This window comes from Protopterus annectens, chromosome 11.part0, assembly GCF_019279795.1.
Source record: "Protopterus annectens isolate FY-2018-M chromosome 11.part0, PAN1.0, whole genome shotgun sequence".
Classification (NCBI taxonomy): Eukaryota; Metazoa; Chordata; order Ceratodontiformes; family Protopteridae; genus Protopterus; species Protopterus annectens.
Genome location: NC_056745.1, coordinates 849,066,306 through 849,089,465, shown reverse-complemented (window position 1 = coordinate 849,089,465; position 23,160 = coordinate 849,066,306). Strand labels below are relative to the sequence as shown.

The 23,160-nt window shown below is 36.4% G+C and overlaps 1 protein-coding gene across 4 annotated transcripts in view; it reads right to left on the bottom strand.

The window, feature by feature from the left end:
* CACNA2D1 (calcium voltage-gated channel auxiliary subunit alpha2delta 1) overlaps positions 1-23,160 on the bottom strand; it is a 3,475,830-nt gene that overhangs the window by 578,862 nt on the left and 2,873,808 nt on the right. For all 4 annotated transcript variants that reach the window (XM_044088264.1, XM_044088265.1, XM_044088266.1 and 1 more), the window contains exon 18: positions 14,421-14,495. In XM_044088264.1, the coding sequence (XP_043944199.1) occupies positions 14,421-14,495 (75 nt within the window). The remainder of the gene's footprint in view (positions 1-14,420; positions 14,496-23,160) is intronic.

The window sequence follows — 23,160 nt, the reverse complement described above, 5'->3', positions numbered from 1 at the left end:
TGTTATAAAGAATTAGGGATACTGATATCATATGACTTCCCTTTTTCTGATCATGTACGATATTAAAAGAACACTGCTTGCTTAACATGACTTATCATTAGAACATTATCTTTAAAAGGTAAATATAATCTGGTACATTTATAAAAAAAATAATTTCTCCAAGTTTGGAATACAGTAGTTCTTTTTGATCTATAATAGGATTCTACTTGCACTGCTTGAATCTGTACAGAGGAAATTTACTAGTCGACTTCCTTCCGTTCGACATCTGGCTTTCCAGAATATACGTTGGGTCTTCAGTTTACACTCTTTGCAGTATAAGTATACAAGAGGTAAATTTATTAGTGCATTTAAAAATTATTAGAATGAAATGTTACAGGCAATTATAATATTTCTGTATCTCAGAACAAGTGAGCCCATTGACTTGACAATCTAAATTTCATTATTCCAAAATGTAAAACATTGATTAGGAGCAAATATATAACGGAGATCATTTCAGGATTATGGAAGGATTTGCAAGTTGATATCAGGTTGTCTCCTAGCACTATCTCTTTTAAATCAAATTGGTTAGCTAATGATGATTACAATGTTATTTCTGATGAGAAAGTATTTCTTGATGGCCCTGAGGCCAGAGCAATTTATCCCAACCAATGAGAACTTGGGAAAAACTTTATTCTTTTTATACACAAGAACAATTTCAGATCTAACATCAACATTCAAACTCTAGCATTTAAATGTTCTGAAAGTATATGAAACTAATCAGCTAACACATCTCCACCAATGACAGCCATTTACAAAAAATACATATGTTTAAAACAATTGAACATATTAAAATTATATGACATCAAAGCAATTATTAAAATGTCACCCTTTTAAAATACATTTGACATTAATTATTTCAGTCCTGGAATTTTGAATGCATCTAATAAAGGCTGTCATTTAATTTCCTTAATCTCAAGTTAATTATTACAATCATCCCATTTTAAAGGGTCCATTAGAACATATTTTTCAAAAATCAGTACAACTGCTGGCATATTTAACAAGCACATTTGAATAATCTTTGTTTATGATTACAAGTATTTTTATTAATTTGCTGCATGGTCTTCCTTGTAGAATTACCCATACAGAAGCTCTCACAGCTGCAGCATCTAGCAGCATACAACACTCCTTGAGACATAAAGGAAAACTTTCCATTTTTTAAAAATGTCTGACTAATGATGACTTACTGCGGTAATGGCCCATTGCCTGTAAGCATGAGTCATCATCAGCAGAGGAAGCAGGCAAGTACTCCCCATTTAAAGGATTTAAGGCTGATCTTGCCTGCATAATCCATTAGCAGGCACATCGTTTGGATGAATATTGAGGCAGCTGCTGGTGACCATGCAGGTGGGAAGCTGTAGGTTATCATGAGGGCTTATTGGCTGTACAGTGGCTATTTACTCATCTGCTATATTGCTGGTATTGTTCTCTCCATGTTTTTATATATTTAATATTTTTAAAATAAATAACTAAATAATAAAAATGTATATATAAACAATATAATGCTTAAATTTAAAGTGGTACTTTCTGTAAGTCACTAAGGATGGCTGGGGGGGGGTAATTTAAAACTATAAATAATATATATAAATATAAAGAGAGATATATTATGTACTGTTTAAAATATACCCAGTGACTCAATTTAGATAGTTAGTGAGATAGAGATATAAAACCAATAAATAAATATTGAGGGATACATTATGCACTGTTTAAAATACACTCAGTGGCTCAGATAATCTTAAAAAAAATAAATATAAATGAATACATGTATTAAGAAAAAAAAAACACATACAATACTGGTTAAGCTAGTCATTGTTGGGCAGTGGTGTTTTCCAGTAAACTTTTATACCACACATCTGTAGGCTGGGTGTTTTTACGTATATTTATACATAAGAAAAAAAAAAAAAGAAAAGCACCTGTATAGCTATAACAGCTACATACACTATTAGTTAATGCTATATAATTTACATATGGGAGAAACTTTTTTTATTAGAGACACAGGGTGATAACATGTTAAAGGCAAGTTGTAGCAAACTCCTCTATTCTGCTTGTATAAAAGATGTTATTAAGTATGTAAATAAATACCTGTTAACAGTATGTTATCCTATTGAAAAGGGGTGACACAGTTAAAACTTTATGTTAGGGCATAGTTTATGATTGTTGGAATCTGCATGATTTTGTTGCATATGGTTTGCTTCTTTATTTCAGCACAGTTGTTTAAAGTGCTATCTTAGGCAGTTGAAGCATGTTCTAATTAATTAGGGCAAGTTGGGTGTGGGAGACTGAGTAGTGGGGTCTTATATCCTATCATGTTTTGTTTTGCCATCTTGGTGGTGTCAGTTGTAAAGGGGTGCTTGTTTGGGTCAATGACTGTGTCTTGCTTTGTGGCAGGTTGGTTTACTGTGGCATGGGTTTTAGAGGTTGACTTCAGCGAATTCAGTCAAATTTTGTTATGTTTTCTGGTGGGGAGTGTGCGTAGGTTAAATGGCATTGCATAATTGATTGTGTGATGGTATCTTGGGTACAATGGTTTTGTAACAAATCTGTAATGATAGTATCAAACTTAAGTTTTTGGGTATAGCATTTCAGATCATTTTTACCTCAGCATTTGACTCTTAGGTTGTACCCATCCTTGGTTTTGGCAGAGTGTTTTTTGTGTAGGATATGTCATGGCATTCCAGAAACCACACAGCAGCACAGCAAGTTTTAGTCACAGTGGCATTTTTCAAGGAAGGATAAGCAGGGAAATATTATGAGGTCTTTACATTCTGGAACCTCACAGCAGCACAGCACAGCATCCAAGCATCCTACCTTTTAAAATAACGGGAACTTTGTATGGCTCATAGTTGATTGGACCCCCTCCCCATTTATTTATTTTTTTCCTGTGCTAGTTCTTTTTATCTTTCAGGTTCAGCCATGGTTCAGTCCATTAAAGAGTAATGGATGTGTTTATTGCAGGAAACACAAGGCTTCTAGTTTATTTATAAATGGTGGGGATGGCTGAACAAAGTCTGGATCCAGGAGGAGACCTTCACTGAATCCAAAGAAAGGTGCAGCTGTGCGACCAGCTACAGCTAAGAAGGCTGGCCAAAAGGTCATCCTTTCCTGCTCATCCGACATATCAACAGAAGCACAAGGTAATGTCTCTGTAGGGGTTTCAGGGATTAATATTAGTGGTAGAGCTCAATCTGCTGATAATTGTTCAGAATTTATAAATTCTTTACCTGAAGAGAGTAGAGTTAGGGTGTTTGACTTAGCTTTAGAGAGACACTTTGCTGCTTTTACACCTTAGGGTCCTGGACTTGGAGCAGGTACTGATGTTGAACAGGTGGTGCAGATACCTTTACCCAATTTGCTTAGGGGGTCTGAGGAGGTCAGGGGTTCTGTGAGGGAGGCCCCACACCAGTCAGATGAGTGTATTCCCCAATTTGTGTCCCCCATGGCAACCCTTGGCTTCACATATCCCAAATCACTTGGTTCTCATATCACAGCACGTGTTCTCTCTTATGTTAAAGGCAAGATTATAAAAGGGGAGTTTGCAGATATCTTCAATCTCATAGATAATGAGAGTATAAAGTGCATACTGGACACTGATAACAAGTACAACAAGGACATGATGGCAGCTTTAGTGGCCATCAGGAAGAAGGCATCAGCCAGGACACTGGTTAAGAACTGGGATACTTGGTCTCTGCCTTTTGTAGTATTTATGTACATAACCATTGATAATGATCCTATCCAAGCACTGCATTCATTGGCTTATGGACATAACCATTGAGAATGATCCTATCCAAGCACTGCATTCATTGGCATATGGACATAACCATTGAGAATGATGCTATCCAAGCACTGAATTCATTGGGTTATGGATATAACCATTGAGAATTATCCTAACCAAGCACTGCGTTCATTGGCTTACTTTGTAGCCATGAGGAAAGCCCAACATGTGAAAGGAGGGCTTGGGTAGTTGAATAATGATCAGTGCTTCAGGAATTTGAAAGGCCTCAGTAGTTCCCTCAGGTGGGAGTCAAGGCACCCTGACATATGACTCAATACCATGATGGATAAGGAGGCACCTATGGACATTGAGGGAGGGGCTGCTAATACAAAAAATCCAATGATTTGCTGGGCATTCAATCAGGGAAATTGTGTCTGGCCCACTTGCAAATATAACTACTTGTGTTCAGGATGTGGGAAGGGTCGTCCTGTTTCCAGATGTTGGAGTTTGTTGCCTAAGGATGGGTAGAATTTTTTTTTTCATCTCAGGCAGATGGAGAGATTAGTAAGGGATGTGCCCAGATCAAAAGGCAGCAGTCACCCTTATTAAAGTTTTTTTCATAGGCTTTCCAATCCACTCCACAACCTCATTAGATTACAAGTTAGTTAACAATTTGTCATCCATCAAAGAACATGAACACATTGCTGCTAGGCTGAAAAAGCATCAGCTGGCAGGATAATTGTCCCCTTTTCATCCCCTCTATGGTTTTATTTAAATGTTCTCCTTTTGGCCTTTTCCCCAACAAATAGGAAGGTGAGGTCAGCCTGATTCAACACTTATCTCAACTAGTGGGGGTTCAGTCAATGATTTTATTGAAACCAAACTGATCAAAGTACACTAATTTTCTTTAGATCAGGCAGCAGAGGTCATAATGGGCTATACAGACCCCTGGCTCTGTAAGATGGGTATCCTATCTGCCTCCTGTCTTCTCCCTATGAGACAAGAAAATTGGCCTTAGTTAGGTTTTTGGTTCAATGATAAGATATTCTTTGACATTGCAATTTAGTATAATTATGCATTGGTGTTGGCAAAAATGAGCCCCCCCTGGCAGTCAGCAGTACACTACCTAGATGAGTTTTAGAGAGTGGGAGGGGTCAGGATGGTGCTTTGGAAGGGATGTCCATTTTCAAGCAGCTTTGCAGAGAGTTGGGGTACCTCTGGCTGACGACAAGTCAGGGGGACCCAGCTGAGTCCTCACTTTCTTGAGCTTAGACATAGACACCACCGATAACTCCTTCAAGCTTCCTCCATCCAAACTTCAACAAGCCCGTCAGTTACTTTTGAGATTTTTGCATTCTAGCAAAGTACAGGTAGGAGACATTATGTAGTTGCACTGTTTGTTGAGTTTTACTTTTAATGCAATTTCTCCTGACAGAATCTCCCTATGGTCTGTGTCTGACCTGCTGAAAGGTAACTGACACAAGCATCACCTGGTCAAGTTGACCAGAGGGGTTAAACAGGACCTTTGGTTAGGGTTTACATTCAAGCTGAACTAGTTTAATGGGATTTCTTTTTAGCAGTCCCCTTGAATTTTTACTGATGTGGCTGGGGGGTCCAGCATGGGGGGTTATTTTATGGGTAGCTGGTTTGCTGAAAGGTGACTGGAAATTTGGTCTGTGAAGAGTAGGCGGACATCATATTTATAGACATTTTTCCCATTTGGGTGGCAGTGTTAGTATGGAAAGATAGATTTTGTAACAAGAGGGTAATTTTTCACTCAGTAGATATAGCAGTGGTTCACAGTCTCAAAAACTTTCTTCCGGGTCCAGGTGAGTTCACTCAGTCATCAGGCTTTTAGTTTTGCTGAGTTAGCAGATTAACTTGACATTTTTGTGTGTTCATGTCCCTGGTCATCTTAATCCTATATCTGACATTTTTTCCTGGTTTGAGTTTGGCAGGTTTCTCCTCTTGGCCAAGCATTTGGATCCAAAGGGTTCCCCAGTTCTTCCAGGAATCTAGCTAATTGGAGAAGACTAGCATGTTCAATGTTGGTAAATTATTGGGCCAGCAACACTAGGAAAGCTTACTCATCATCTCTCCAGGTTTTCAAGACATTCTACAGGTCTTTCATTCTTCGTCCCAGATCATGAGCTGTACAGATGTTGCTACAATTTTAGTAGCTAGGTCCACAGAAGGGGATTCACCAAAAACTCTTGGAGTACACCTAATAGCTTTGGGATGGTTGGAACATTTTTTGGGGCCTTCAGGCTGTGTCAGGACATTGGGTTATGGGGAGGATACTTAAAGGCCTAAAGAACATGCAGGCACCTTCCATGAATCCAGAAAACCTATTGGTAGACAACTGCTTCCCCTTGTTATTAGTGGTCTTTACAGGACTAATGGTGAATTTCACCTTTTTGTTTCTATAGCTGCTTTGTTCACCTCTTAGTATGCTAGTACTTTCTAGGCCAATGAATGTCTCCTTTAACTTTGTTGGGAGGATCTTGTCATTCACAAAGAGTTTGTCATGGTTCAATTAAAGAAATCCAAGCCTGATCAAGTTGGTACAGGTCAGAGCTGCACCTGGACAAGACCAGTAGTCTAGTCACTTACTCCACACCTTGGTTTAGTTTGCTATTTAATATTACCTTCTTAGAGAAAATGTCAGGCTTGGTTTTTGTGCTGGCCTCAGGCAGGCCTTTTTACATATCAGAGATTAATGCATTTCTTAGGCAGACTAGGTAGGGAAAGGAATTCACCTACAAGGACGCTCCTCCGATTCCTTTTGGACAGGTCATATCTCAGACTTGGCCATAGAAGGACAATCTGTGCAGAACATTCAAAGAACATTAAGGTGGGTCTCTGATGCCTTTTTGTCATATTTCAGGCATTACTTTTTATTTCTGTTGTAGGGAAGGAGGTGATTTGGTTCTTGGGCCATTTTTTATTCAGACAGCATCCATCTGAGCCTTGGCTTGCCTGACTGGTCACACAAGTTCTTTTGATAGTTACTTGTAGACAGTTTATTCTTTTGGTTTCCCTGGTGTTAGTTGGTTTCAATTTTAGGAAATACAATGTTAGACTGCAATAGAAGAAGCCTTGCCCAGCACTGTGATAATTCACCTTGGGGAAAATGATCTGGGTCAATCCCCTAAGAAGATATTGTTTGCCAAAATCTTATATGATATGGACCACTTATGGCAGGTATATCTGATGGTGTTTTTTTAGGTCCACCATCATCCCTAGACTGTAATGGAGGGACAATAGAAAGCATAGTGCCATTGAGAGAGTGAGGCATGTTAACAACCACAGAGTCAAGCGGGCTGCTAGCCAAACTGATTTTCAGGTGATTGAGTATTGTGATATTGACAGACTGGAGCTCAATTTCTTTGATTTGGAGAATGTTCATTTAAATAACATGGGCTTTGATTTATGTAACTTGTTTTCATTTATAACTCAGAATTTATTTGCAAGGTCGTTGATCTAGGGGAATGGCATGTCATGCCAGTTTGGCGGTGGCCTCATGGCTTCACCCCCCTTGTGTTCACCCCTGTTCTTGTTCAGCTGCCTCAGCTCTCTTCAGGTTGGACCCAGATTTGACTGGTGATCACATCAAGGGGTATGTGGCTTGTAAGTATGAGTTACATGGGTTTGAACCAGGTCCGAGGAAGCAGGTATAAACACACAGTTTTCCAGTATGCCAACCAGCTTGACATGATGGTTTGCTGGTATTTGTTGATATGCTGCATATAAATTACTTATGGCATCATAATTTGTTGTCCTTGTTTGTTATATAATAAAAGGTTGCAAAGTCAGTCTGGTGTGTTTTATGACTCAGCTCAGTGGACAATGTGTTTTAGTCTAAGAACGTAACGTGTATCAATAAATGCACACATCTTACAGCATTACATGGATATGTACTAAACAAACCTTCTTACTTATCTTTTCTGATTCATTTTTCAGACCATTCAAGTTGCATGTCATTTTGGGAACAAGCTTGCATTGTATATTGGCTGGTCTCATTAGATCTTGATTTCTCTTTAAAATCTTCCAGTTAACAGCAATTGCTGTTGTAATATTTCCCATATCTAAGCATGCTGGCACCAGAAAAGATCTAAACATTGAATCATCAATGTTTTTTCTTTTGTTGATAAAACCAAAACCATGAATTAAAACGGTGGTGGTGAGGGATATCCCATTTTTTTCTCCATTGGCTTGGTCACATATGTTATGTAATGAATAACCTTGATCAAATAATAACTGTATCAGAAACATTATTTTTCAATAAAATGCTCATAATCAATTAATTTAACATATTGAATTGTATGCTTATGACATTCCACTTAATATAACATGGATGTTGACTATTAAAATGTAGTTAATAAATCTTTTTCTCTTAAAGATGATACTGGAAAATTGCTTCTATCACTATTCATTTCTAGCCCAGCATCTGCAAACTTCCCCATGTTTACCAACATTACTAATCATAAAATTCAAAAATTTTGTAACTTCGTACAATTCAGTTAAAAAGACTCTAAATGTCTCATACATATTATCCCAAAGAAAAACAGATAATCTATGTATCTTTTACAAAAAGTAACATACTTAATCAATGGTTGCATTTCTAGGAATTCTGTCTCCTACCAAATTAAAATTTGATTACCAAAAGCTGGTGCTAATCATTTTCTCTTGTCATACCCCCCATCCCCATTTAATGAAATGTCATGGATTGAAATTTGGATTTAAAACGGATTCTAAAAACAGATACGAAATCTGTCTTATTCTTTTGTGCTTCAACAATAGGTGTACAAGGCAGACCCAAACTATTTTTATTAATTTTTGAATACCAAACATTCTCCCTATTTTAGTAGAATCTACCTTTAATAAATTATACAGTGATAAACCAATGTGTTCTTGATTTGATAGTTCCATTACACATCTATTTTCTTAAATATTTCTGCCCATGTAATATGTTTTTCATAACAATTAACATCAGTTAAATCTTTTAATTTAGAAGCTTTCACTATGGGTGGAGAAAGATAAACCCACCAAGGATCTAAAACCCTGAACTGCTTCCCTCCTTAAAAGAAGGTGGAAAAAACATTTCTCAAGTGTTTTCTGCTGAGGAAAAACAAGCCCCCACCCCTCAGACTTATAGATTCCAACTCCAGATATATCAACTCAAAAGAGGAAACTCCCACCAAAAGTGCATGATTGTCAGAACAACACACCAACAATGAGTTCCTGTGGTGGAGCTCCTATCCTAGTCGGGTTGAACTTCAAGTGACTAACACCTGAGAATTCAATCTTTTTCCACCCGAATGTGACCGAATTCAGAAACATCAAGTCTGAGATCCATAATGACCACCCAGTTCTGTTGTCTGCCTTTAAGAGTCTAACAGTGTTCAATTTCCATAATTCAAATAAAGCTTTCTTCGTACTCAGCTGAATTAAACCACTGAACCCTTTTTCACTAAGCACATTCTTAATGTTCTTGTGACAAACTTCCAAAAACATGTTTAAGGTTTGCATACACTATATATGCTCTTTTTCCTCAATATTTTTGAGAATATCATTTACAATATAAGAAAAATGTACGTTTCCAAACAAATAATACAAAGACCACTAATACACTTGCCAAGCTCACTCTGGTAGATGAAATAAAAGTGAGTCCTTTGTTTAAGACACTTAAATGAACATCTGTTAAATTAAAACTACATAAACTGAAAACAGGGCAGAAGTGTCTCAAACTAGTCATTTGTAGCTCCTGCCTTGATATCTGTCTTTCCCCCTTTACTCAATTTCCTGTGCTGTTCCACTCTGTATGGCAGATTTTGCAATGGACTGTCCTGATTTAAATTTGTAAAGTCTTGTACATGAAGTAGATTTCCACTTTGTTGTTTGTTTGTGTCAAAAACACCAAGCGAAAATACATAGAACATGAAGAGTTTACTTGAAACAGGTATTGAAAGGATGAGAAGGAAGAATTATTTGGCACATATCCATGTAATAGTTGTAAGATGTGTAGATTTATCAATGCTAGACTAAAACACATTAGTTATAAATTCTCACTTTAACAATGGTAGAGTTTCCTGTAACACTCGAGGACTGGGGAAAATGACAGTAAAACTACAAAGGAGTTATCGCAGAAAATTAATGAGCATAAACTGGTAACCAAAACAATGATCAGTGAAATGCACTTGCTAGAGCTGTATACAATTCTAATGATTTTGAAAAATGTGTGCGCTTTTTGGGGACCAATTAAACACAGATGGGGGAGGCTATAAAATGAGCTTGACATAACAGACATTAAATAGAGCTTTTATTAACTGAAGAATGTTCCACCCTGAGTTTTTATAATGAAGTTAGCTCTGAAGAAAGTCATGTGAATACATAAAAAGAATGAAAGTGCTTAAAATATTTTTTAAAGTGTTCAGCATTGAATGCAGTTTTCTTTTGTTTTAAATAAATGATTTTCTCCAGCAACTTTAATATCTGAATGTCAAATCATTATGTAAATAAAGTACTACCCAATGAATGTCTTATATTACAAATCTGCATGAAAATGTAATTTTTAGTGATTCCTGTGCATAGTGTGCACAATGTTAAAAGCCTATTCAATATACAGTAAAAAAAGGTTTCGGCATTATGTCCTCATATGTTTCTGGACTCTCTGGACATTGGATCTCTAAAGAGCAATCATTTTAGTTTTATGTTGCCAAATATTTAAAGTAAAATATTCAAAGGAAAAAAGACTCTTTTCCAAGTTCCTTCTAGGTATACCTTAGACGTGTAATCAGAAATACAGCTATAGGCATACTCAATTGGTGCCTTCATGTTGCTGATCTACATATCATATAAAATGTATAAACTGCTTACTTCCATTTTTCTATAGCCTTCAAAATATATGGGGATACAGCTGGACACTTAACTCAGAATAAGCAGAGATTACATAAGAAAGCTGCAAGGTAGTGAGTACCTTTACTTACAACTTAACTTACAACTATAACATCCTATATTGAAAATATAAAACTGAGGCACCTAAACTTCTCAACACATACACCACACACACACACACACACACACACACACACACACACACACACACACACACACACACACGCAATCAATAAGCATGCACATATGTACATAGCCATAAACTTACATCACACCACATGTACACGTTCATGAAGCTGTTGTCCTTATAGTTGAACATGAAGGTAGTGCTACTGCATGGGCTATCCTATGGCAAGGGATAGAACAAAAAGTGTCCTTTTCTGGCTAGGCTACTATACTTTATTTGGTACTTATGTGGCATAGTACCAATCAAAACAGTCCACTGTTTTACCGTACAATACACTTCTATGGTCATATACGGAAAGAGCTCAGAAGCAACATGCTGATGAAGTGCCATTAAATTCTATATTCTCACTGGGAAATGTAGAACATCTGCCCCCAAATGAAACATAGTTTGGAATAAAGCTGCTTCAACAATACTGCTACTAAGATAAATGTGTTGTGTACAGGGCACAAAATTGAGATGGGTAGATATACAGGGCTTGGGGTAGCTAGCTTTATTTCAACATGTGATCTAAGGCTGGTAACATACCAATGGCATTACAGGACCTTAATGTGTGTTAAATGACAATCTGCATATTTAAAGAAGTACAGATTTTTTTATAGCAGTGAACCTTATAGTATTGCTGATAGCATCTTTTCAATAAAACTAATTTGAGTTAAAATTTGTTAAGTGAAGCAAGTGATAGATCTCTCTTTAAATTTAGATCTTATTTAAAACTTTCAGTCAGTAAGAACAAAGTTAAATGATGAAGGATACTGAAGATGTTTTTGATGGAATTTTTGAATGTGTTGATATTTAAGGAAGTGCAAATGTCCAGCATCTGCATACATTTTTAATAGGTGGCTTTAACCTTCTGCTAATGTTGGTACCACTCTTCTTCACCTCAGTGACTTAAAAGACTACCTCATGGCTGAAAAGAGAGTATCAGGTAGTTAGCTTTGGTTTTGTGGCCTTATCAGGGCATAACAATCCACAGACTACTGCACCACAAGAAATCTAAGTGAGGTCTGGAATGCTACTTGGAGCTTATTATCACACTGACATCAATACTCAGTACCAGAGTCAAAAACTCAAGTTAGCACTTCCAGAAGTACAAATCACATGTAACAGTTCACTACCACAAGTGAATGATGAAATTATTAAAAAGAACTCTCCTCAGAGTTGCAACAATAGCGTTTAATCCAACACCTGCTAAACATGCTGAATACTCCACCTGCAGCATTTGTTTAGAAACATGACATTGTGATGTACATTATAAAGTACCTTAAATAATGACCCTTTACTGGGCCATTCTTCTGACTTGGTTTTCATCATATATATACATATATATCTATATATATATTTATATCTATATCTATATATCTATCTATATATCTATATCTGTCTACATATATATATATATATATATATATATATATATATATATATATATATATATATATATATATATATATATATATATGTATTACAATGCAGTGCATTGATTGTATACTTTGCACTGATTGTCAACAATCTTTTTTTTTTATTTTTTGTGTCATTTATCCTACTCATGTGTGTCACTTACTGTATTGTTTACCATATTATTGCAGTATTAGTCAACAATTCTTTTACTGTATTTCTCTTGTGCCTGGATTGAATCATGGCCTTTAGCTTACTTATCAAGAAAGCAAATGCATAAATAAAAACAAATAGTATATACATTGAAAAGAACTGTGTAGTAGTTTGCAACACCTTTCAAGGTCACTGGAAGGGCAATCCTTCCTTCAGTGATATGTGATTATGATGGCGCAGTGGTGCAATGGTGGTGTTGTTGCCTCACAGCAAGAGGTTCTCTGGTTTGATTCTTGGCTGGAGTGCCTTCTGTGTGGAGTCTGCATGTCCTCCCTGTGTTCGTATGGGTTTCTCCAGGGTACTCTGGTTTCCTCCCACATTACAAAGACATGCATCTGGAGCGTTTCTCCCTTGGCCTCCACTGAAAATTGGCATTGTTCTAAGTCGGACTTCCCTGTTAAACAAAAGTTAAATAAATAAATATGTGACTTAGAAAATATAGACACTGCAGTACATTGATTTGTGTTTTTATCGATTGATTAAATTAAATTCTACTGTTACAACCTAAGCTGACACAGTAATCCACAGGCCATCCTCTGTCAGCCACTGAACTAGTTCAGCTTGCCACAGGCAAAACTAACATGTCAGTGTACTTGATAAGCCTCACTGTTTCAACCCTGAGGCGATAATTGTAGTTTGCTAAAAAACTTTCTTAATGATCACTCATCCTAGTGCAGTCAAGGACTATCTGCCAAATGACTGTACAGTATATGTTTTCTCTTTCTAACTCTCATGTTTATTTCATGAATCTTTACTTGAAGGACTTTATCTGAAACAGTAAAGTGCAAATAAGTCACTGCACTTACTGTAATTGCCTCTTACAGTGACAGTCAAATGATACATTAATCCCCTGGTCATTTGTGGAGGGCAAGAATTTATTGTGGATGAAAAAAATATTCTAGGGTGACAGGAAAATAAACGATTATCTAGTTCTGTTACTTCATGCACTCTCTGTGCAGCCATAATCATTTGTAAATAATCATAACTACTGACTGCTTCCTCTACATGAAAAGCAAGCACAGAATGTGTTGTGTACTGAAGAAACTAATACTATTAAAATTATTTTTTTTATTTTGTTTTAAGAAAATGTATTCCAATATAATGCTACAGCTTCAAGTGAGTTGTATGCCTCCAGGCATTTTTATTGGACTGTACAACCAAAAAATAACATAAAGACTACTCAGTCTTCAGGTAATTTTTGATTTATGCCGAACTGCATCATCTTACTGATGCAAAATCAAGATGAAGTATTCACTAACATATATATGTAGGTAGTCTATCTATCAAAAACCTAAGGACCACATTACTTAAGTCATACAGCACTAGTATATATGACTATAGACTTTTATTTTTAGTTGCTTTATACTTTACTTACTGAATACTGCAATCCACAATTAAAAGGAATAAGTCTTGGCTTTGATGTTTAATATGAAAATCCTTCCTTTTGAATGGCAATATTTTATACAGGAGGTGCAAACTTTATACATGTCTAGTGTACAAAATATATTTTATTTACTATTTGAAAGTTAATTGTATCAATAAAGCAAACTGAGCATATTAAATTACAAACTTCATCAACTGAACGCATGTATAATATTTATTATACAGTTAAGTGTAGGGGACCAGTTTGCCAACCAATTAAACAATCTCTATAACAGCCATTTTCTGCATGAACAATATTCCCTCATGAAAACATAAACTTCTGAGTAAAGTTTCTTTTTAAAAGAACATAGGTTATACATAATGGTAAAGAACTCATGACGTGTATTCAACTGCTCTGTAATAATGATAATATAGAAATGGGCTTTTATGAGCATTATCAGAGAATAACATTTTACATTGTAAAATATGGATAACAGCAGTATTCGATATGCATAACATGGAAAATGTGTCACAGGACAAGACATCAACACCAGAAATAAGACTAATCACTATAAGACAGAAGTCATATGGAAACAGACAAATCATTGGTTTGCTTACCTTTGGCTGGAGGTTGGGATGAAGCAAAACATAGCCATTAGGGTCAATAGCATAATAGTAGCCATTCGGACTCAGCTAAAAAAAAAAAAAAAAGATATGCTGAATAAAACAGAAACTGAAGCAAATCAATACTTACTATCCACAATTACATTATACATAGAAACTGAAACTTAAAATAGTGCAAAGTAAGCAGGCAAACCATGAACACTGGTTTTATAGAACACTTTATGTGATCCTCCTCCTCCTAGAAATGTCCTGAGCTCATAAAGTGCTACTGTTCTACATGTCCGAGAATTAGGTCATCCATGCAGCAATCCCAGTACAGTAGTATTCGACATTCCTCTGTAGGTTCCCATCCTACAGTTTCAAACAACCAGCTCCATATTTAGCTAAATCTGTATCTATCTAAATATATGTGTTCACTGTGTTTCACTGCACATTTGTTACACTGAACGTTTCTTTAGGAGTTTTGTTTTGTCGCACTGCCAGTTCTTTGCAGGATACCAAGATTTGTTTTGCCAGACTGCTGCACAGTAGAGAGTGGGAGTTTGCCCTTTCCATATTGTTCTTTGATCTCGGAGTTGGTATATATAATTAGCACAAAAAAGAGGGGAGTGTCAGGGTGCTTGCCCCTGCATTAAACATTTTCTTTCATAATTTTTTTAATAAACGGTCAATGCAGTGTATATCAATTTAGTGATTTATTAAGTTGGCAATTTAATGAAATCTAATGAAAATCTAATTAGGCTGCCTGTATGATAATTTCAAAGATGAGACGATTTGGGCCTGAGCAAACTAAAGTTGAGTTGTCAGCTTATTGTATTATGGTGGTTGAGTTTGAATCCTTGTGCATGTTATTAATGAAAATATTGAAAAGTACTGGCACGAGTATGGAGCCTTGGAGGACTCCCGTAGTGATCGGAAGGAAGGTGGAGAAGGAGTCCATTTCATTTTACATACTGGGTGCAACTGTTTAGGTAGCTGGTAAACCAGCTAGTTGCTGGAGTTGAGAGGACTATATGATTTAGTCTTTGGAGGAGTAGTTAATGTGAGACCGTGTTGAAGACTTTTGACAAGTCAAGGAAAAGGGTGGAAACAAAATTACCCAAGTTTTTACTTTGATTAATGGTATGTAGGAAATGTAGCAGAGCAGTTTTAGTGCTGTGACTGTTTCAAAGGCCTTGTTTGGAAAGAAGAAAGTAAATGTTATGAAATAGTGAAACAGAAAGGCTAGGAGTTGAGGAGTTGATGATGTCTGCATTTACAAGTACTTTGGAGAAGGGAGGAAGGATTGCTTTAGAGTGATAGTTTCACAGTTCAGTGGATGTGCCACCTTTGTGTAATGGAATTATGAAGGATTATTTCCATAGGCCTGGGATGTAGTTTTCTGTAATGGGATCTACTACTTAGGATAGATACAGGGTAGCTAATGATGTCAGCAGCTACACTGAGGTATTTGGATGCCAGGTTGTCAGGAGCGAGTTTTTTTCTGTTTCAGTCTTTTAATGCATTTTTGATGGTATTTGCCTGGATGATTATGTTGAGTTGGGGTGTGGAGCTATGGTCAGGAGGGCTGTTAGGTGGGCTTGGCATGGGTTGTTATTGTCTGAGTTAAGTAGAGTACTGGAGATGAGGTGTTTATTAAATTTGTCTGCAATGTCCTTGTTGGTTTCAGATGACAATGCATTTTGGGTGGGTTTTCTTGTTGGTTTTCGGAGATTGTTTAAATGTTGACAAGATATTTTGGGTATTTTTGTATGTGTGGCCTGGTTTGTGGAGAAGTTCCTTTTATCATAGCAAACCTGTGGCTTCGTGTGGCTTCTGAGGCACCAGTAGCTATCTTGGTAGGATTGAGTCCTAGCTTTGGGCCATTGTTCCCAGGCATTGTCTCTGTCTCTAATGAGTGGTTTAGTTTGATGGATTAGCCAAAGGGCAGAATTTATTTTAACTTCTTTATGTCTCATTGGGGCTTGTTGGTTTAATATGGTTAAGAAGGTGTTATTGAATGGACAGATAGCTTTATCTAGAGGCAGATATTTCAGGGGTTCCTAGTCACATGGTTTAGGTGTGTCATTAAATATTGATTTATCAAAAATGGTTATGTCTCTCACAGAAATGAAGTATAGGGGTTTGGGGTGGTTTTGGTATTTTCTGTTGGTGTAGGTGGGGTGATTATCAGTGAGAGAGTCTGTGGAGGTACTGACTAGCTTATTTTTTTTCAAGATCAGTTGAGAGTGTTCAGTCTAGTATGAATTGTTTTTATTTTTTGTCAAATCAGGTTGGTTGTTGGATCAGCTGAGTGTAATGATAAAGGTTAATATTATGGGGGTAGAGTTAGGTTTGTTAGATTTCTAATTTATGTTATGCTCACCAAGCAGGATTACATGATAAATAACTAAGAATGTTGTTGGTAGACTTGACTTTTTTTTGTTTTGTTTTGTTATTAGGTGGCTAGAATGATTATTGCATTGACACAACCTTCAGCTATATTACTGATAAGGTTAGAGTTGAAGCAAACATTCAAGTAAATATTGCCAAGATTTTTTTAATCTTTTATTTTTAATCTACTGTCTGCTTTCTATCAAGTTCCAAACCATCAGTTAAACTCCTGTGCATTCTGTAAGATGAAGTCAGTTGCAGGAATCATCACCAAAACAGTCATCAGGTGTCTTCTGCTTAAGACCATATCATTCCAAGCTCACTGCACTGCATAAGTGGCATGTCCAGTGGGTATCAGCATTGGTCTGTTCCACACTTTTGCAAGGGACATAAGCCAGCAGGACAGTCCAAGTTCACGTATTAGTAAACACCACAGATATGTTTCACTTATTTCCATTAAGGAAATTGTGATGTGCATTTGTGACCAGAATTTGTGTAACTCACCCTTGTTTCCAGAGTGAAATGAGGAGGTAACATACCTTTCTCACTCTGCCATTTCCATCAGTCCTCCAAGCCTCTAATCAACCATGGGCCACCTTAATCATAGTCAGATTTTTATTTCTTCACTAAAGCTGGCTGAAAACAAAAAAAACAATGTTTTTGGGCAGACATATAGAAAAAGATCAGCGAAAAAGTGAAAGACTTCACTGACATTGTAACTACATTTACAGTTACAGAAAATAACATTCATTCATTTTCTATACACAGATTAAAAATAGTAATAATTCACAGTTTGGATGACACCTCATTAATTGTTTCTGCTGATGATATTTTTTAATGGCATGGTGATTATAACTGCTGCCGCAAACCACTTGGTTATCTACTTTGATTCTTGGCTGGGGTGCCTCCTTGTATGAAATGCTCATATACACCCAGAGTCCAATCTGTTTTTTGCTGGATGCTCCAGTCCTCCCCCACCCCCCACCTCAATGATGTGTTATACATAAAATGGTGATTTTCCAAATTTCTCAAAAGTATGCCTGCTGTTTAACAACACCTGAAAATATTTGGAAAGCAGCAATATCCCACATGCAAGCAAAATTTGATATATCCCTGTTAGCCACAACTGACTAATAAAACTGAGGGCCATTGCTGAAATTTGTCAATAAATCCTTACCCAGAAATAAATACTTTTTCATTTAATAAAAATGTAGAGAGATCCCACTGCACTAAAACTGTGTGTTGCTGTTACTCATGCCAAAAGGTTTTGCATTATGGCAAATGTATTGTGAGGAATGTGCTCTGACAATTGCCACCTGTGTATTACTGTTTCTTCCAGTATAGTGTAGTATACACTGCCAATGACAGTATATTTTCTGTCTTTAACCATTACATGTCACACCATACCCTTAAAAAGCACGTGACTAACAAATAAATGACTAATGATTAATATTTCCACTGCAAGATATCCTACATTAGTGGTCTTAGATTTATTTTGTTACCAACACTGTGGCCTTTTTTATGATGTCTATTGATATTGGTCATCACCCGGTACAGGAAGGAGGGCAAAAAATGTTAGAACATCATAAGGAGCTATGAATATTAAATATGAGCATCCAAAAAAGGTGTTATGGCAATGAACGAATTAAAGCATTGCTGACCTAAGCATCTGCATCTTAAATCACAGACGCAGTTGGTGACAGCTAAATTCAGTTGCTCCTAGGGATCTGTTCCATCTTACTACTGCTTCAGTGTTAAAATTCCTTATTTCCTTATATTAATCTGCTTAACTTTTAACACCAATATAGTGTACTTTTCTCATCTACATTACATTTGCTTGGAAGCTCTGTAAAATGTTCCCAGTGAGTTATTCTTTCAGGCATCTCTAACCCATGTAATAATCATATCTCCAAACATTTTAACTCAATAAACCTTAGACCATTTCTTCCTGATTTAATAATGTTTAGCGTCTCCTAAAAAGGCTTCCTTGATTGGGCTACCAATGAAATGGGTTCCAGAAAACGGCAGGAGAGGCAGAAGAAGTCTATGGAGACATGTAACACATACTTCCAGATGACATGCAAGAACCAATTATCATTCTGAAATATCGGCACGTTATAGGAATGAACTGATGCTGGTATAAAAGTCTTCTTACTCAATGTTCTGTCAGGAAGATGGGGCACTGAATCTAAATAAATCCACCTGACATGACTGATATGTTTTTTTTGGGTTTCACTCATAAAACTCCAATTTCTCTCCTCCAGTCTCTGGTCAGAAACTTTGAAATCTCCATAAAGTATTAACTAATGTTCTTTATTAAGCAACAGTGATTAGGAATATAGTGACATAGGGCCAATACTGGGAAAGTGATTATGAGGACCATAAGATGTCTAGCCATATACATTTTAAGCAGACACACTTAAAGGTTTATGCCTCCCTTTTCAAGCACTTAATAATGCTCACCTCCAAAATGGAGCAGTGGTGTACATGACAATCTTGGGGTAAATTTGTCTCCCTTCATCCAGTCATCAAGACCTGCTTTAAAGGTACACAGACCAGTGTTTTACTTGAGTTATAGTTTCATACACATGCGCATCCTTATAGATTTCATAACAATAAACCCCAAATACCTTTAACCAATTTCAGTCTTTGGGCTGTTTTGCACCCGTTTTTCTTACATGCTTCTCAGCAACTCTCAGCTCAACTTTGTAGTATTTTTAACTGTAAAAGCATCAGTGTTGCCCTTCTACTTTATACTACTACCTCATTTCAAAAATATGCCACATGGACTTTGGCTCAACAAATCACTCACACTCCACATAACCGCATGTTTCAGAAGTTGTCATAGTCTCTTCTGTTTTCCTACCATTTTGGAACTTTATATCTCCTCAGTTTTCACTTGCTAAAATCTAGGATATCATAACTCATTAGTTGCGTCACAGTTTCTCTCCAATCCCTGCATCCTTCACATGTAGTAGGACTCTCATGCCAAGACATCACATGCAAACCTGCCAGTGAGCACAGAAGTATCTAATAGTAATTTTCAAATTTATTCAAAAACCATGCCTTACTTATGTAAAGTAGCTAGGCGGTTTGAATTTGTTCAAAATATTGACCTCTCCGCAGGTAGCTGCACTGTTTGAACTTGCTCAGAATCTTGACCCCTCTACAAAAAAAAAAATACTACTAGGCTTGTTGCATCTATATTATAAACCCAAAAGGTTTAAACAGCGAATACATGTACATCGACACATAAAGAGTGATGTACAATAACAGCAAAACACGTATTCAGTGAAATTCAAAACACTGAACGTGTTTGTTTAACCAACAGCACCATGCAGGTATACTGAAATTAACTAAATAAAGGTAAAATAACACACTTTTGCAGGGGGGCCCCCTGCACCCCCCCAAACCTCCGCTACTAAAATATATCAACACCAAGATTGCAGTACAGTGGGGAAAATGGTATATTTCCTTATCTCTCAAAAACAATGCTTGCTTAATACTTATTTGTAGCTTTTCAAGTTGGAAAATGCTGAACTTGGCTGTTTTAACATTATCTAATTACTGACTTTTAATTGCTTCTATGTAGATGTGTTTTTATTGGTATATTAGTTTAATAGGAAGATACAAGGTGAATACTTAATGCTGCAAACTTTTTTCTTTCTTTGTTTGAAGAAGTCTGGCTATGTAGCCAGACAAAAAGTGCTTTACTTTATTGTTTTTTTTTAGGTTTCGCATTAAAGAGTTTTTTGATTTTGGTCCTAAAGTGTTTGTTGCCTCTGTTTCCAGCAGTGTCTTTTACCTAATATATTTCCTTATCCCCAGGATCGGACTGCTGGCTAAACAAATACGTTTGGTGTTTTTACTTTTGCCGAATACGTGTTTCGCTGTTATTGTACATCGCTCTTTATGTGTCGATATACATGTGTTCGCTGTTTAGAGCTTTTGGTTTTATAATATAGACCCAGATTGTCATCCCCAATAGCAATTTATGTCTATCCCTACTTACATTGTGTAGAAATCTTATATTCCCTTGCATGTTGTAATCCCTAAGGAATCTCTTATTGTAATCCCTAAAGAATCCCTCCAACCCCTATAAATCAGTGGCAGAAATAAATTATTCCATGTTACATATTTCTGATTCCATTCCCCCTGCAACCCCTTTATGTCAATGGTGCAAATAAATTATTTCATGTTACATATTTCTGATTCCATTCTCTACCTACATTAACAGTCATAGCTCAGAATGTTCTTGTAACTACAATATTCAGAAAAAAAACTGACAATTCCATTGGTGGATACTTCCTAATGTAGTGCAACACATACACCTGCCATGAGCTTACCGAATTGTTAACACAAATATGCAGAGCGTAACTGCTGCTGAAACCCAAAAAATGAAGAAAATATATCAACTCAAAACAAGTAGGTGAAACCAAAGCACGGTCCAGGCCTAGGCACTAAGAAAACACCACGTCTTAATAAAAACGAACGTTAATTGACATAAAAATAACAAAGAAGCAAATGATTTTGCAATAGAACTTATTGCTTCATCAGACTTAAAAACTGTTCAGGTTAATCACAGATATATAGTGCCAGTACCCAATCAAATTTGTTACACAAGTCCAACCCCCCAATTAACATCCATGATAACAATCTATAAAAATCCAAATCAGGAAGACTCTTAAAGGTATAAGCATAAAAGTGCAGTCACATATTCATAGAGCTCAGGAATCATCTAACCCCTCTAATTTTCAAAAAAGGCACTAGGGGAATGCAGTCATTTAACCCTTTCCATGATCTGCATCTACTCTAATAATCCATTTCACTTCCACTACTTCTGTAAAATTATCGACATCACCCTTTCGATCACTCTCCTTGATAACAGCCACCACCATAAACTTAAAAATATGTTCTGGGCCTTTCTGTCTAACATGCTTAGCAAGTGCATTATTAGGTACAAATACCCTAATCCTATGTTTCACTACTCTTATCTGTTTTACCAATATAAAACACACTGCATAGTTGGCATACAGCCAGGTAAACAAAATGACAGATATTACAATGTGCACTAACCTTAAACTTATAACAGCAACCTGTATCGGGGTGTATAAACTCAAATGTATCGCTGATATACGAGCAATAATTACATAGTGACACGGTTTAATACCCCTATCCTGCCCCTGACGATACTATTGTAATGTACATGGATAACATAACATCCTACATATAGACTTCTTATTCTTTTAATGAAATTTCAGTTGGTCACCTACTAAATCTTTAACCTCTGGAGATGGCATTAAAACTGACCGATGTTTCTGAATAATATCAGAAATATCCTTAGAATTGCTACTAAAAAACATGGGAACACTAAGTGTATTAGACCTAACAGTTATATTACTAGTCTCTCTTCTTTCAGAAAATTCTGGTCTACCACTTCCTTTTCTCATGGATGCAACCTCATCTAAGCAGACAGAAACCTCCCTATCACTATAACCCCTATCTCTAAATCTCTTCCTCAAATCAACCAATTCCTTAGAAAAGGCTATATCATCCACACATAACCTGAATGCCCTCAACGCCTGGCCTTTCACTATATTGCAGAATATATGGCTCCGATGCATACTCCACCTATGTAAATATGCATTCCTATGACAAGATTTTTCTATAAATACCTGTTTTAATAGTACCATCATCCAAATGTATGATGTCCACATGTAAAAAATTAATCCTATCTCAGGAACTATACAATGTAAAGTCCAAAAAAAAACACTATAGATATACAAGTCAAACTCCCATAAACTAACTTCATTACCCTTCCAAATCAAAAACAAATCATCAACAAAACATCGATAAAATAAAATATAGGGTGCAAACATCTCAGATTTCATGATGGCTTCCTCCTCCCACCATGCCATAACTATGTTAGCATAGCTATTGGCACACAAAGTGCCCAAAGCTATGCCAACATTTTGCAAATAATAATATCCATCAAATAAAAAGCATTAATCTCTAACACAGTCTCCATAAATAACCACAATAAATCAATAATTATATAATCAAAGATATCATTATGTAAAAGATAATTTTTTCAAGGCCTCAAAGCCATAGACCTTAGGGATCTTAGCAAAAATAGACTGGACATCCATGGTTACAAATAAAAAAGGTGAACTCTTGTAAAATTGTTGGGTAAAGCAAAATAAATCTTGTAAAATTTGCATGGACTCTCTCAATATGTAACAACTTTTATCTACAACTGGTTTTAAATATTTCTCAATAAACATAGACACAGTTTCTGTACACCAACCTCCCCCAGCTACTATTAGTCTACATGGATGTTGATGTGGATTCTTCTGTATTT